We start from the raw sequence: 15110 nt of genomic DNA, 5'->3' as shown, positions 1-15110 counted from the left end.
ATGCATTTTCTAATTTGGGACGCTCAGACAATTGCGCAATTTACCGAGGAATGCTTCTAAGCGTCACTTAAAAACAAATTATTTAATTCATGCCCTCACCAGATGCAACGAAACCAGAGCAGAATTGGGTGATAGGTTTCACACCGGCAAGATTGTATGCAAGCGCTACATATGAGATATTTTCGGCAGGAAGACTCAGTCGTCACCGATTTTACTAGAAGGCCGATACATTCGAAAACCTATTTGTTTCGGTTAGTCATTTAAAGGCTCGAATCGGTAAGTATACCCGCTTACGCTACGAGTGACGGGGAATACCGATTCACTCAACGAGTAACGGGTATATTTATTGAGCCGAAAAGGTCGTTGCACAGTGTGGCCGCAGAGCCCAGCAGAAAAACGCGCTAGCGATTACTCGCGTCTTCGTTGAGTTCCCACAAACTCGCCGAGCAACGCGTCATTCGAAAAAAAAAGTCGATTGGTTTGGACGTGTAGACGTCCGGTCGTCGCGTAATTTGTTTTTGTAGTGGAATACAAAGGAAGCAGAAGCGGATTACAGATCATTTTGCAGTGCTGCAGCTGTGCATAATAAGGTAGTAAACACAGGCCAAAGGAGTACGCGCCGCCTTATTCGTGCACCCTTGTGTATCGACGATGTATACACACTATGGGCGCGTCTCTTTTTGTTCCTTCGCGCGTGTGTGTGTGTGTCTGACGTCGCCCTGCCTGCATGTGTGTTTGTGTCTCGCCCCTCGGTCGCAGCGAGCAGAGCAGCCCTCTCCTCTCGCCCTGTAAAGTCAATGTACAACTTGTTTATATTTAAGATTTGAGATCGACCCGATACTGGCTAGGAAGCACGCAGAATGCTGGTGGAATATTGAAACAAGTGTCGTCGAATTGTGATTTCTCGTCGAGTGAATTTTCGCACGCACACAACGCCAGCGTTGCTCGCAAACACACGCACACAAGCGAAACGAGATTTTGCAAGTCGCGTACGCGCTGGTAGTGGTGCCCGTTGTAGTTGTAACCGTGCCTGTGTTGGTGTGGTGTTAGTGCTTGTGCAACTTAAAAATTCAATTGTTTATTGCTGGGCAAAACTGGTACCGTGTACCGCGTACCTGGAAAACAACATTTAAAACGAACGCCAGGCGAATCGAGAGTTCGGCGGAGCAAGTGTGCAACAATAAGGTGTCGCTGCGGCGCCTGCTCATTTCCACGGTGATAATAATCGGCATAGGGTTCCGACACGAAAGCCACAAGTGAAAGTGGAATGCTCTGCCTATTCGCGTTAGTTGGCATAGTCTTCAATACCCCGCAAATTACATCGCTCCGACCGGATTTCATATCCATACTGTGAGTATTTCTTTTCTGGAATCAATGAAATGAAATGGTGTGCCTAGTCTGTTATGATAAGGCAGCTATCAGCACCACGTTCATGTCCGGATGCGAGCCCGCCCTTGTTGATTGTTTTTAGTTTCTGGTGCTCCCAGGCACAGTCTTGCACATCGGGGATTACCACTGCAATCGGCGAAGTGCGGGTAAAAGAATGCTCGGGAGGGGGAACACGGAAACCTGACCTTTCATTTAAATGTCTTGGTTTATCTTTAGCTTCCCTGCTGCGGAATGCATTCACCCTTCGAACAGGAGTGTTTGGATCTCTGCTACTTTTTGGTCGGTTTATTGACTTTCTGCGAAGACTTTCGCCTAGTTCGGCAATGAAGCGCACTCAAGTGCACCCATCGATTTCGAAACTAATCTGCGCTTAACATGGGGCTACGGAGGTCTCGAACGGGGTTGAGTCGTTGAACCCCTCGCAGAACAGTGTTTTCCACACATGGAAGACACACGGAAATAAAGAGCGAAGCACAAAGGGGAGCCCGATCTACTGCCCCGTAATGCCCTCCCTAAGCCAGGCTTAGCAAGGCTTGACTTCGATTCGGGGCTTTCCGAATGGCACACCTAAGTTACTTCTCGCCCAGGTGGAAAGACGCTGGAGAGTCTTTCTCCGGGAATAGCTCCAATGTTGAAACGAGCGGGAGATAGTAATTAAACTGTAATTACTCTTTTGAGTGCCGATAACTTTGACATAAGAGCTGCATTTGCCGCCTGTTGAGTCGCTAGACGCTTGCCAAATAGTTAAGTAACTGGTGAGCGGGGGGCGCGAGTGGAAACATCCGAAACGGGAATTTTTAAAGCAAAAGGCAACAGGTTTGGATTGGTTTCCGATCACTAATCAAGCCAAAAGCGCGAAGTCAGGTTCGTCAGCGCAGGCCAAACTGAAAACTAGTTGTGGTTGGAGTTGCTATTTTTGTTTCTCAACTTGCTTTCGTGGCTGCTTTGTTTGCGTAGCAAACGGAAGCTAAAAATTATAAATTATTTATTGGCACACAAAGCCGACTGGTCGAATTGTATCGCCGATGGCACATTTTCCGGCATCCAGATTCCAATCATAGCCTGCGATGTAAGATAAACCCATTTGATCCCCATTTTCTCTTGATGGGGCAAATCAGTTTTATTAGCATATATATTTATTTTTAATAAATTTATCCAAAAAATACATTTATCTGCAGTGTTTGCCTTCATCTTGCCTTGCTTACCGCCTGAAAACAAAGGACAGTGTAAAAAGAGCTGAATATGTTACGCACACTTTGATTGAGAGCCACCCAAGAATGGAATAGTTTTGTTTTCGCAATACAATGCTCACTCTCTACTTGGATCTGATGCGTCGCGGCTTAGGACGGTTGTCGTAGATGGGGCGTCGCACTACACCACGTCCTTTCTGGCCACGCCGAGAACGACGAAGTAATCGGCGGCGTCGTTTATTCCTTTTCGTGCGAACCACACGCGCCAAGATTCGCTGGGAAAGAGGAGAAGCATAAGCCAGCGGAATGGTGTGGATAATACCTTACTTCTGGCTCAAATAACCTCTTCTTAGCATCGCTAAGTGCAATCCAACGGATGAGCCCCACCTGAAGTAAGCGGCGCAAATCAGTCCTGGGATAGAAGTTCCGCTTCAGGAAGCGAAGGAAGTTAAGGTATGGCAGCGGAGACACCATATCAGGGTCGTCCACGACCATGGCAGCGCGAATCATTTTGGCACCAGGATAATTTGGATGAGCTGAAGAAATGGTCTTTTAATATAACCGTCCAGTACTAAAAAAAAAAAAAAATAGAAAAACAAGTAGAATTTTGTGAGGAGCTATAAGGCTGCTTCGATTTCACTGCCTATTTATCTCGTCAACTAAGAAGACGATTGACAAGCGAAAGCCGTGCGATTAAACTTATCAGTCTGTCCATAAATAGTTTTTCATGGGAGTGCTCCCCCAAGATCAAATTATTGTCATCACGCCTACAAATTCTTCAATACTTGGGCATACTCTAGATCAGAGACGCAACTGTTGTCATTCCTCGGTTTGCTGTTGATCTTTTTTGATGACCTTTAATGCCTGATCGAACGGGTTTTGTTTTTGATTCGATTAAAGTATTCTAGGACTATAGGTCATGGCAGAGTTATACACATCCATCAATAACTTTCGCTGAAGGGGGAACTTTCCTAATGGTTTTTGTGGGATGTTTTAGTTTGTATAACTTTCAATTTTTAATTGGTGAATATAATAAAGAAATATTATCTTCGCTAGGAATTGATGTGGAATAGAGTGGAACCGGGTAATGGGCGGCGTCAGCCCTGCTTTTCGCCCCCAAGCCATGCACTCGTTGTGTAACCCAACTTTCCCTTGGATGAAGATGAAAAACGGCCATTAGGCTTTTCCTCGTGCACCGCGGCTGATTAGCTGTCCCCTCCGCAGTGCAGCGGGAAATTTATGTTGTGTGAAAATGGCTCTCATAATACATGTGTACATGTACGCAACGAGTCAATCCAACTTTCGGATTTTTCAACAGTGACGGCAGCCCGTTGTGCTGCGAGGGCTTTAAATCAATTATTTAATTGTGATTTCTTGACCAAGACGCACTCGTATCGATCTATTTGCTCGGTTTGGTTCTGCATGGCACTTTGATCGTGTTTCGAGTATCTCAAAAGAGTTATTCAACCAGATACCTGCGAGCGTGTGTGTACACCCGTCTGATTGGGCTGACCTTGATAGCAGCGTTCACACAATCTGACACGTTGCATGTATTTCTCTTAGGGAGTCTGCTTTGCACAGCAGCAAAAGTATCTGCGCCTAACTGCGTTGTCTCGAACAGTTTGCGGTTTATTAACCGCACACCAGCGGAATGTGAAACTCTAGATTCGCTGTTGCAACCGAGTGCAATCGTTGAAGCGTCTGTTGCTGGTGGCAAAGCTGCGTCTGAGTTCCAAATGAGTTTTAAGTGTGACATATGTGTATATTTGATTTGTTTGGACGTCGATCAACCAACTTGATGGTTCCAAATGAGTGCGTTGCTGAAAATGGCGAAAGGCGAATCGATGAATTAGAGATAGGGAAGTTTTTTTGCGTTTAACTAAGCTATTATCGAAAACAGGGAAAGAAACGTGACGAATAAGTTAAACAGAAACTGCATGTTAAGAATCGATGTGGTGCACTGTTAAATTTTTACGAATACGCAACAATTGACGATGCAGCCTGCCTGTCAGCAGAAATATGCTGAGAATGCGACTAAGCGAACAACCACTTGAAAGATTCGCGACTTAACTGCAGGTGCAGCAACAAAAGGTTTATTATGCAGTTAATTAACGTATCAGTACCGCGGTTAGCTTCTAAAGGTCTTCCATTGACTCTTAGCTCCAACACAGCTCTCAGTTTTAGTGCATCGTGCACTTTGAGTTAGTCAAAAACAAAAAAAAAAATCACAGCGCACATTGCTAAGCTGCCAAATCGCTGGAGCAGCACAGCTGTTCGCAAGAAACTGAATCCAGTGGTTTGCTGGACTCGCAGTTGCTTGGGTTTGGCGTGCAGCTGCAGCTGCAGCCGGAATCGGAGTCAGTGAACGGAAAGGCCGGAGAACTGCTTGGGGAGCCCGAGCACATTACTTAAACAATACTCGTAAAACAGCATGGCTTCGCTGTGAGCTTTCATCTTGCGGGTTGTTTCACTAAACCAATTTAATGCTCTCAATATCTCGACGAATTAAACTTGTTTCCGAGAGCAAAACACGGCCAGACAAGCTTGAATTCAAAGGTCCCAGTCGGAATGCTCGGGTCGAATCGCTGCTCCAAGTCGTTGGACCTCTTCATGGCCGAAAGCGAGCCAGAACAATTTGGTATAATAGTTGTTTGTTGTTTTAGTGCTGATCTCACATAGTTACTGATTCGAATAGTGTTTTCTGATCACTTGTCCCAGGTAACTTACCTGCGAGTAACCTCATGAGGCAAACAATTCACTGCAGCACCAGTTGACGGAGGTGCGAATAGCTCAGTGCAGATGGCTAGGACATAATTGGGGTCAGGTCACAAAGTCATAAAATTTTAATTTCTCAATGAACGAACGTGCATACGAACTAGGATGCTGGGCGATGTGGCCGACCAAGATAAGGCACCTAAGCCGGGGGGGCTAAAGAGGAGGGGTGGCAGGGTATCTTGGAGCAATAGCTCAATTTCCATTTGCCACTGGGAAACAAAAGAATATGGTATTAATCGTTGATATATCACCAAAAAAAAAATGCCGGCTGTTTGTTCGTGACACCATGTTTAAATGGGTCAAGGCGGTGTACAATTAAATATAGTCAATCCACCTTAAAGGCAGTGCCCCATCTCTGAATCTTTGATTCCGATACATACTTGATTTGATCATTAATATATTTTCATATTATTCAACATTTAACACTCTAAAATATCAATTGTATGTGTATGTATTTATGTATGTATTTTAATTAAGTTAATATAGAACAAGTTTGAGAAAACGAAGATGTGTGCTGGTAAAAGACTACGCATAATTTACAGTATCATAAAATTACATAACGTTTGGCTAAACGTGAAGCACCGAATGGGAAGGGGTATTAAATTGATCGAAAATTACTAATTGACACCAATTTTCTTTATCTTTCTAGTGGGTCGATGGGTGAAAAGCGACTGTAGCTGCTACTACAAAAAGGACGATCTGATATGAGAGCCATATATTCCGCGCCAATGAGCGGAGACGACAGGGCAATTAGATGAGAAAGACCCCATGACCCAGAGCAAAACATTTCACTCGAAAACGCATAGTTGAGCGATGGAACTAACAAGCAATTCCGAGGTTGTGCCAGAAAGAAATGCTTACATCGCCATTTAAGCACACTCAATAACTATTAGAAGCCAAACTTTATCTGCCTACAAGACTATCCGCATTAAAATCAAAATGAACTCCGTAATATCTGCATTTAAAGGAAAAAAAAATAGCAACCCATCCTGCAATTCTCCAATGGGAGCGGCGAATGGCACTGCTCCGGTGGAGGCAAAGCCAAATCCTGTCGGAGGAGTTGTTGGCGTGGGCATCAGTATAGCCAGCGTGGGCGGAGGCGTGGCTAAGAAAAAGCCTGTGGCGCAAAACAATAGCTACCAGCACCTGCGCCACATACGCGAAATCGATACCAACAACAAGCTCCTTTCTCCCGTCGTGGTTGTTGCAGAGGAAAGGCCAGTGAGCAAGGCCGGTCCGCCCTCGACAGTGGCGACCATGGCTACCGGAGTCGATGTGGTGGATCACTGCCTGCCCACAACGGTCCGATTGTCCGTTACCGAGGCGCTATCCGACTTGAACATGAACGGAAAAGCCGTCGAATCCGTCACCCCATGCACTTCGGTTGGCGACAATGCCAATCTGGAGGTGGCTGAAACATGGGCTTGTCCACCGCCACAAGCGACGGATGACGAGGACATATCCGAGCACTCGACTGCCGCCTGCACCAGCACCAGTAGCTCCAGCGAGCACAGCAACAGCACCGTGGTGCACAGTCCAACTGTGGCGGAGAGCACCTGTGACTCCGTGTCCGTCTCGGTAAGCCATCCAAGTCCCAGCGTGAGTCAAAGCAACACATCGTCCGCAACCGGACGGATGAGTAGCCCCAACAGCCAGTCGTCGCTCTCCATAGCCTGCGAGCCGCACTCGGCGTCGACCACCACGCTGTCGTCGCTGGGATCAGACCTGGGCAATGGAAACGGAAGTACCGTACCCGCGTTTCTAATGGCCGCCCCCGTCACGTTGCCAATTGGCGGCCAGATGCCCACGATAAAGTGCCTTCCGGGAGCTAGCTCGGCGGCCAGCACGCCCAAGCACTCGCGCTACTCTAAGCCTCGCCTCAGCCTGAGCCGCGTATTTAATCACTCTATGCCCTCCGTGCACGGCCGACCAAATCTCAGTTTAGCGCCAGCTGCAGTTCCCGGAAGTGCGAATCCGCCGAAACGTATTTCCACGCACCAAAGAAACCTAAGCTTGGATTTTAGGTGAGTTCTGTTTTGTGTCTTCCTTACTGTCGTAGTGTTTGTAGTATTCTCGGACGGATATTTATTACCCAGCTTGCATTTAGGAACATTATTTTATCAGCCTTTAGTTGAACTATAGCCGCTTTTGCCTATATGACTCGCATTGGAGTAATTTGGTAAAAAATATCAATCACTTTTCACGCCCAATGCCCAAATTTTCCATTCTCTAAACTCTGTTTAACCGCTGAAGTCGTATTCGTATTTTCTGCGGCCGCGCTGTGTGTATGTACACGAGTTCCCTTGCAGATGACGTGCCACACCCTGTCTTTGTTAAGTGCGTGCGCCGGCAAAACGCTCCTGTGCGGCTACATGCACGGATGCGGGGCTGACCCACCCCGAAGCGCCTTGGCCTAGGACGCTCTCGATCCCATGCCGCCAATTTGGCGGTTCGGGGGCTTTTCCGGCCAATGATCCATTTCGTTGTCTTTTAATACAGTATCCTGCAGTGTGTCATAATTATTGTTATTATTATTAAACTACAAAACTAAAGAGCCGGAGGAAAAATATTGAAATAATATAATACCATGTTGTAGCTAAGACTGTAATCAGCAATTATTTGTCATAACGAATTTAATGTTACCTCCTGTCTGCAGTACGGACCTATACTTTGTATACCCTCTTACTTTCTAAGGCAAGCCCCTTTGCGGGCGTTGGAGGCATCGAAAGCTCGGTAAATTAATGCATATGCTTAATAAGTTGACACAGCGAGGCAACTTAAGTGGCTCGGAATGCTTGGAATGCGCCCATCGCCGGGTGTTGGGAAAAAAATAACACGTTTTCTAAATAATACAGCGCAAATGATGGTAGGGCACAAGCCAGATGATCACTTTGGCTGTCCCGTATTCAAATATTATTTCCGGGATGGCCACATAAAGGGAGTGTTCCGCTTTTCAGCAGCAGATAAGCCCTTTCGGTTGCTATACGGGATGACCCATAGACAGTTTGCTGTTTCTTTGCGTCAGCAGCCAGGGATTGTTGAACCCCTGTGCTAAGAGCGGCATGGCGGGTGTACGGCGCACCCCAAACCCCGCCGAAGGTCGCGGTCTGTATCTTCAAGAGTGCCGTAGGGCAAGGCGGGCCTTTCGGTTAGCAATGTACCGCGCTTATCGCATCGCTTATCTGGTGTTCGCGTAATAGGAGTACCGCCTGATTGTACCGAGATAAGGCTCCTGGAAAATACCTGACATACGTGAGGTAGTGATTCTCGGATCCACCCTCGTTCTGCACACTTTTGACTATCTGGAGCTTTCGACGACGTCATCGTTTCGGCTCTCCGTACTCAGAATGGCCACGAGCTTTGGCTCAAGCCCGCGAGCTTAAGCAGCGACCAGCTGTCAACAAAGGCTACGAAAGTTACTCGATTAGTCAGTCAGTCGTTGTGGGTCGAGCAATCGCCAAGCTTTTGGCCGCCTAGTCTCTGTTTCTTGACCTCCTTCCCACCCCCTACATATATATATTCATTTCCCAGTGTTTTTGGGCTTCTTTCGTACGGCCGTACGTACTTTCCTGGCATGAGAATGCAGCTAATTTAATTTAAAAGATATCACTCGACCTCTGGCTGGCTTTTATCGTCCAGACAAATCGCTGCTCACAGCGAAGTGATAAGTCACTTATCATAACCGCGACTGAGTGAGTTTATAATGAGTGCTTTTTGCATACTGTATTACCGCAACAGATGCATTGATTTTTTCACATCATAATCCGAATTTTCGCTCTTTCTTGCAGATCCATGGGCATACTTCTTCCGCCTGTCTCGCAGGTGACCAATAATCACATCAATCACACCCAGCACCACCGCAATCGCAGCCTCGACAGTGCCTTGCAACGCATTCCGGAGGTTAGTAGTGTACCCAAAGATGATTCCCAGGCCCAAGACCCAGCCTTCACCCCGTTAGCCTTGTTGGCCGCCAGTGCACACACGAATATTTGAAACCCACACCTGCATTTAGAGCTGTAAAACCTGGAAAGTTTCTGAGTGTCTATCTAAGCGTGTGCCTGTGTGCGACAAGCTGTTTATTTATATTTTTATCATTGCGTTGCTGCCATTGTTATTCAATTTGCACATACACTAGTGCTAAATATTTGTGTGTGTTTTTAGTTATCGAATCAAGTCAATAACAGCATGCCGATTTAAACTATGACAAAGGCAGGGTTTCAGTGTTCTCCGACAAAGGCTATCCATAAACTGGTCTAAAAGACTCTTATCTCCCGTTTAGGTCGAAGTGTCATCGCCAAATGCTGAAAGCGAAAACACGTTCTGCTCACCGTCCATTCTCGGTGCGACTATGTGCTCAAAAATTGCCACGACAGCGGCAAGTGTAACGTCAGCCCTGTCCCCACCAGGCACGCCCACACCGGCTCTGATGTCGACGGCGTGCGCGCCCACGATTGGAGCCGTAAAGGGCAACGTGCAACATCCCGTGCCGAAGCATGAGCAATCGATTTCTTTGGCAGCTGCTTGCAGGTCCAGTGCCGTCGGTAAGATCCACATTTGTTGCTGAAAATCTGTCTCCTAATGACTTATGCTTTGATTACAGTGGAATCCTGTCCAACGTTACGAATGCGGCCAAAATCCAGTGAGTCGGTTGCGGCCAACGGGCAAGAGATGATCGGCGTCATTGTCAGCAGCACGGGCAACGGCAGTAGCAGCAGTAATAATAGCTGTAGTAGCGCTGGTAGCACCAAGAAGCGAGAGGATCTCACCAGTCTTGGATCGGATGATTCTGGTTAGTGCGAGGAAACTTTTTCTTTAATCAGTCGTGCCTTTTGATTTTCTGTATAATCATGTAAAAATCACTCATTCCTACACTTATCCTTCCTGCAGGCATCATCTGTGGCTCAGAGTCGGACCAAATATCTCTGAATCGCATATGCCACTCACATGAGTCGCTTGATTCGGGTGAGATGGATGCGGATGCCGATGCAGAAGAGGAGTGCGTTGATCTTATGGATACAACATCCATCGACGAGGAGTACAACATTATGCAGTCGGACCATCTCTGCCTCTATCCCCCACAGGCCGCTTCCACCGAACTGGACTGCCGCACCCTGCGTCCGTCTCGAAAACAAAAGCGACAGCAGCAGCAGGTCCTGGAGCGGAAGAATCTACCGTCCCAAAACCAAATCGAAAGCGAAGACTCAGTGGATGCTGGCGTCGACGCCCGAACACGCTATCGCGTTATGAACATGTCGCAGGCAGCTATCAATGTTGAACTCGGAACAGCTTCAAATGAAATCGATCCGGATGCCAACCACAGAGAATCTCACCAAGATCCCATCGCTGATGCACCTTCCCTGTCCACGCCAAGTGTAGCATCAACGGCGTCAGCCACGCCATCGTCAACTCCAACACCAATCGCCACTCCGACCCCAACGGAGAGCACCAAGAACGACCAAGTGCTGTTTAAGAATTTCTTTGGCGCAACCAAGAACGCCATATTTCGCACAGCCCAGAGCATTATTGAAAACCATGAGAAGAAAAACGCTGCTAAGCAGAAAGAGCAGCCCGATCAGTCTGGGACAGTCAGCTTAGTGAGTTCGCCAAATGGAGGAAGCAGTGTGCCACAAGACCTGGTCAAGTCACCAACAGACATTTCGAAAAAGAAGGAATTCTTTAGTTTGCTCACGTCTAGTTCTAGCAAAAAGGCAGCGGCTGCAGCTGCAGCGAACTCAGCTGCTAGCACTCCTCCTGCCACGCCTACGGAAGCACTAGCTGCGAATTCAAATTCGAAGCTTCAACTGCTTTCCGATCCATCTGCCGATTTAAAAGTAAAGGAACGTACTCTCAACTTGCGTCTACCTGGAGATAGTGAAGGCAGTGAAGGAGCATTGACAAAGTGTTCTTCAATCAACTCGATTCACAAACTAAAGCTTCCTGTTCCTGGAGTCGTTAAGTATTTCATCAGTGAAAAAGCACCTGTGTCTGATGTGCTCCAGAAGCCAGAGAAAGGCCAAAGCGGCCTTTTGCGTTTCTTTGAGTCGCCAGTGTTCAACATACACTTTGCTGTGCATTACCTCTTTTACTCGAAGGAACCGGGAGTTCTCAGCTTTATCGGCAACAAGATCTTCAGTTTTCCCGACCAAGAGGTTGATCTGTACATACCACAACTGGTTGTTATGTACATTCAGATGGATGAGCTAGCTGAGGTTCTGGATCCATATCTTACCATTCGGTGTCGCAAGTCGGTTGACTTCTCGCTGAAGTGTCTGTGGCTCTTGGAGGCATATAACTATCAAGTGGACTCGCTAGGGAACTCACACAACAGTTCTCGGAAATCAAAGCTGGCGCTCATGAAGGAAATATTCTCAAAAAAAGAGCACAAGCAGACTCAAAACGACCTCAAGTCTGCAGGTACTGGAGCTCTGCATGTTGGAGAGCCGAGGTCGGTAGTCGCCCTTGCCAAGAAGACCCACCACCGCTCGCAATCTGATGCCACTGTGCTCCTAGCCGACTTTCGTTCGCCTCACACACTTAGTATATCGCACCGTATGTACCAGCAGCCACCCTATACCACGCAAACACTTCCCACTACGCCCGCCAAGCTGTGCCTCGGTGACTTAACTTCCGGCCACGCATTTGATAACGGGTGCACCTGCTTCGAGACGGTTCGAGGCCAAGTAAATGGTCTGCTTGGGCAGAGGACGCTATGCAGCTGTGGTGCTCCAAAGACGTCACCTCAGAAAGAGTTTATGAAGGCATTGATGAACGTTGGTAAAAATCTCACATCGTGGCCTTCCAAAGCGGAGAAGACTTCAGCGCTACGGATGTCCCTCAACTTGATTAACAAAAACCTGCCCGCTAGAGTCTGGCTTCCTCTGTACTCAGACATTCCACACCATGTCGTTCGTATTACAGAGGAGAAGACCGCAGTACTGAACTCGAAGGATAAAACCCCCTATATCATATACGTAGAAGTTGTTGAAATTCCTGACATATATACTTCTCCCCTGATTCCAAAAATGATGCCTTCACTGCGCCACACCAAGAGCGAAGAGCACCTGGATGGGTCCTGTATGAACTCCCACCAACATCTGAGCTGCAGTCGAACTTCAAGCTGCAGTAGCAGTCAGCAGGGCACAAGTTGCCGCCGAAAAAAAGGAGCAGATGTCGATGGCGGCTGCGGGGATGCTGGTCCACATAACAGCTGCAGCAATACACATTCGTTAGGTGGACTTCAGTTCCAGGAAGATGACGTGTGGTCGCAAGAGGAGGACGAAATAACAGCACAGTATCTTAACATGCGGAAAGTGAGCGAGCGGGACACAATTTCACAAATATCACTGGACTCCTGCGATTCAAGAGATCAAGGTAACCGGACATCAAATTCAGTGGTAAACGTGTGTCTAAGCTATGCACATAACTTTTTCAACAGGTCCACCAGTCGTGTTTAATATTGGCGACGTGCGCTTGCGCCACTGCAGCAATTTGAGCTGCGAAAATACTAAATCCTTCAGTAACGACCCGGAGGATCCTTCGGCGGCAGCTTTAAAGGTGAGTATGTTCTATTTTAATATTGCATTTGATGTTAAATTATTGCTTTGTGTAGGAACCTTGGCACGAAAAGGAAAAGCTCATCCGCGAGTCTTCGCCATACGGTCATCTATCAAACTGGCGGCTGCTTTCAGCCATCGTCAAGTGTGGCGATGATTTACGCCAAGAACTTATGGCTACCCAACTTTTACAGGTATTAATTAATTCGGTTATACAAGAGGAAATATTATCTTAAAACCTAACATATACTTTGCAGATGTTTAAAATTATTTGGCAAGAAGAGCAAGTGGATCTGTGGGTGCGTCCGTACAAAATAGTCTGCCTCTCAAATGATAGTGGTCTTATAGAGCCGATCCTTAACACTGTATCCCTGCACCAAATTAAGAAGAACTCCAACAAATCATTGAAAGAGTATTTTATCGATGAATACGGCTCACCAAACGGAGAAAGTTTTCGGCGCGCGCAGAAAAACTTCGTCCAAAGCTGTGCAGCTTACTGTCTAATTTCATATTTGCTGCAAGTCAAGGACAGGTAGTCATAAATAGTTATATTGGTTAACATATTTTTCTTACCGACGTTTATCCAACCACTTTAGGCATAATGGCAACATTCTCTTCCATTCGGATGGGCACATTATACACATTGACTTTGGATTTATTTTAAGTATATCACCTAAAAACTTGGGTAGGTATTCTGCAGATCTCATGGTAAAGCTTATAAATTCATTTCAATTTGCCGATTGCAGGATTCGAACAGTCGCCCTTTAAGCTAACGCCGGAATTTGTTGAGGTGATGGGTGGCACGGGCTCGGAGCATTGGCGTGAATTTAATAAGCTCTTGTTAGTTGGAATGATGTCTGCTCGAAAGCATATGGACCGTATTATTAACTTCGTGGAAATTATGCGCAGCAGTAAGTTCCGCAGCAAATAACGTAAAAAAGATTCACGCAATAATATCTTTATTTAACAGATGCGCATTTGCCGTGCTTTAAGAATGGGTGCTCTGGAACCGTGCAGAATCTCCGAAAACGCTTTCATATGAATTTAACCGAACAAGAAATGGAGCGAAAGGTTGAGCAGCTTGTACAGGACTCGCTGAAAAGTCTGTCAACCAAACTGTACGACGGTTATCAATACTATACTAATGGCATATTGTGAGAACGGTTTTTTATGAAGATCTAAATGGGTAATCATAATAGCGGATAGAAATTGCCAAGCTGGTAACCAACATAATGGACTGACTCTTTTGTAAAGGAATTATTGTATATTATATAATATGTTATTATCACCGAAAAAAACAAAAAGAATGAAATTGTACCAAACCTTAATCTGTTATTGTAGTTTAAATCGTTCGTTGTATGCGTTTTCATTGTTGAATTAGCGTAAGGTGTATGTTGTCTAGCTTTTAAGAGAAAAGTGTAAATGCCGAGTGTAATTTTAGTTTGCCTGTGAGAGATCGCGAGACACGCGCTATTCCATTTTGAAATTCATAATTTACCTGTACATATATGCACATTTCTACTAATCAGCCTTACGTTTCGATAACTTGTTTATCTATTCATCCCTTTCTACACCTAAACTTTTGTAATTCATAACTATATGTATATTTATGTAAGCATCTAATTCCAATATATAGTCATAAGTATAAGGGTATATGCTTAATACTGCTGCAGCATAGAATTTTAATACAGCAATATAATCTTTAAGAAAATCTATTAAATACAAAATTTAGATATCTTTAACGAGAATATAGAGAAATAATTAAAATGTTTGAGTCGCTGTCCGCTGTGTTTGTATTTGCATATTTAACTAAGTAAAAAAAAATAAATCCCAATTATTTTCTAACTTAATATACTTCGAAGCTATTGCGAGAAAGATATAAAATAAAACCATTGGAAAAGGTACTAAAACAAATAGCTAGGCACTGAAAGTGCACGATTTCAAGCCTATTAAAGTGAGCAGCACTATTCAAAGTACATACTTGTATGTACATTTAAGTTAACTTTCACGCAAAAATTAGCTACAAGTATTTAAGATTGTAAATTAATATTTCTACAAATTATTAAATAATGTCACTAAAATAAATGAGCGTATTAATATACAAAGAACATATTTAATGGTGTTTCGTTGGGTTCATGGTAAATAATTTCAATATAAAAGCATTACCGCCAAGAGAAACTGCATATTTCAAACAAAATGAAAA

At 45.4% G+C, this 15110-nt stretch overlaps 2 protein-coding genes across 4 annotated transcripts; one reads left to right on the top strand and one right to left on the bottom strand.

The window, feature by feature from the left end:
* The first annotated feature begins 453 nt into the window (after nt 1–453).
* LOC117142126 (phosphatidylinositol 4-kinase beta) lies at nt 454–15019 on the top strand. 3 transcript variants are annotated; one of them, XM_033306023.1, is made up of 12 exons: nt 454–590; nt 6004–7378; nt 9143–9254; nt 9634–9895; nt 9955–10143; nt 10242–12725; nt 12790–12908; nt 12964–13101; nt 13165–13439; nt 13504–13592; nt 13654–13818; nt 13878–15019. In XM_033306023.1, the coding sequence occupies exons 2-12, from the start codon at nt 6294–6296 to the stop codon at nt 14063–14065; spliced, it is 5106 nt and encodes a 1701-aa protein (XP_033161914.1). In that variant the 5' UTR covers nt 454–590; nt 6004–6293; the 3' UTR covers nt 14066–15019. The 3 variants fall into 3 exon arrangements, with proteins under 3 accessions (XP_033161914.1, XP_033161913.1, XP_033161916.1); XM_033306022.1 differs by having other exon boundaries at nt 454–1350; XM_033306025.1 differs by lacking the exons at nt 454–590; nt 6004–7378 and adding an exon at nt 8952–9046.
* On the bottom strand, nt 2514–4417 carry LOC117142127. Its single transcript, XM_033306026.1, has 3 exons — nt 4055–4417; nt 2907–3150; nt 2514–2854 (listed from the first exon to the last, which is right to left on the bottom strand). The coding sequence occupies exons 2-3, from the start codon at nt 3087–3089 to the stop codon at nt 2705–2707; spliced, it is 333 nt and encodes a 110-aa protein (XP_033161917.1). The 5' UTR covers nt 3090–3150; nt 4055–4417; the 3' UTR covers nt 2514–2704.
* Nucleotides 15020–15110: the final 91 nt, after the last annotated feature.

Source organism: Drosophila mauritiana, chromosome 3L (assembly GCF_004382145.1).
Source record: "Drosophila mauritiana strain mau12 chromosome 3L, ASM438214v1, whole genome shotgun sequence".
Lineage (NCBI taxonomy): Eukaryota > Metazoa > Arthropoda > Insecta > Diptera > Drosophilidae > Drosophila > Drosophila mauritiana.
Note: the sequence above shows the minus strand (reverse complement) of the source record. Positions and strands in the feature narration are given on the sequence as shown.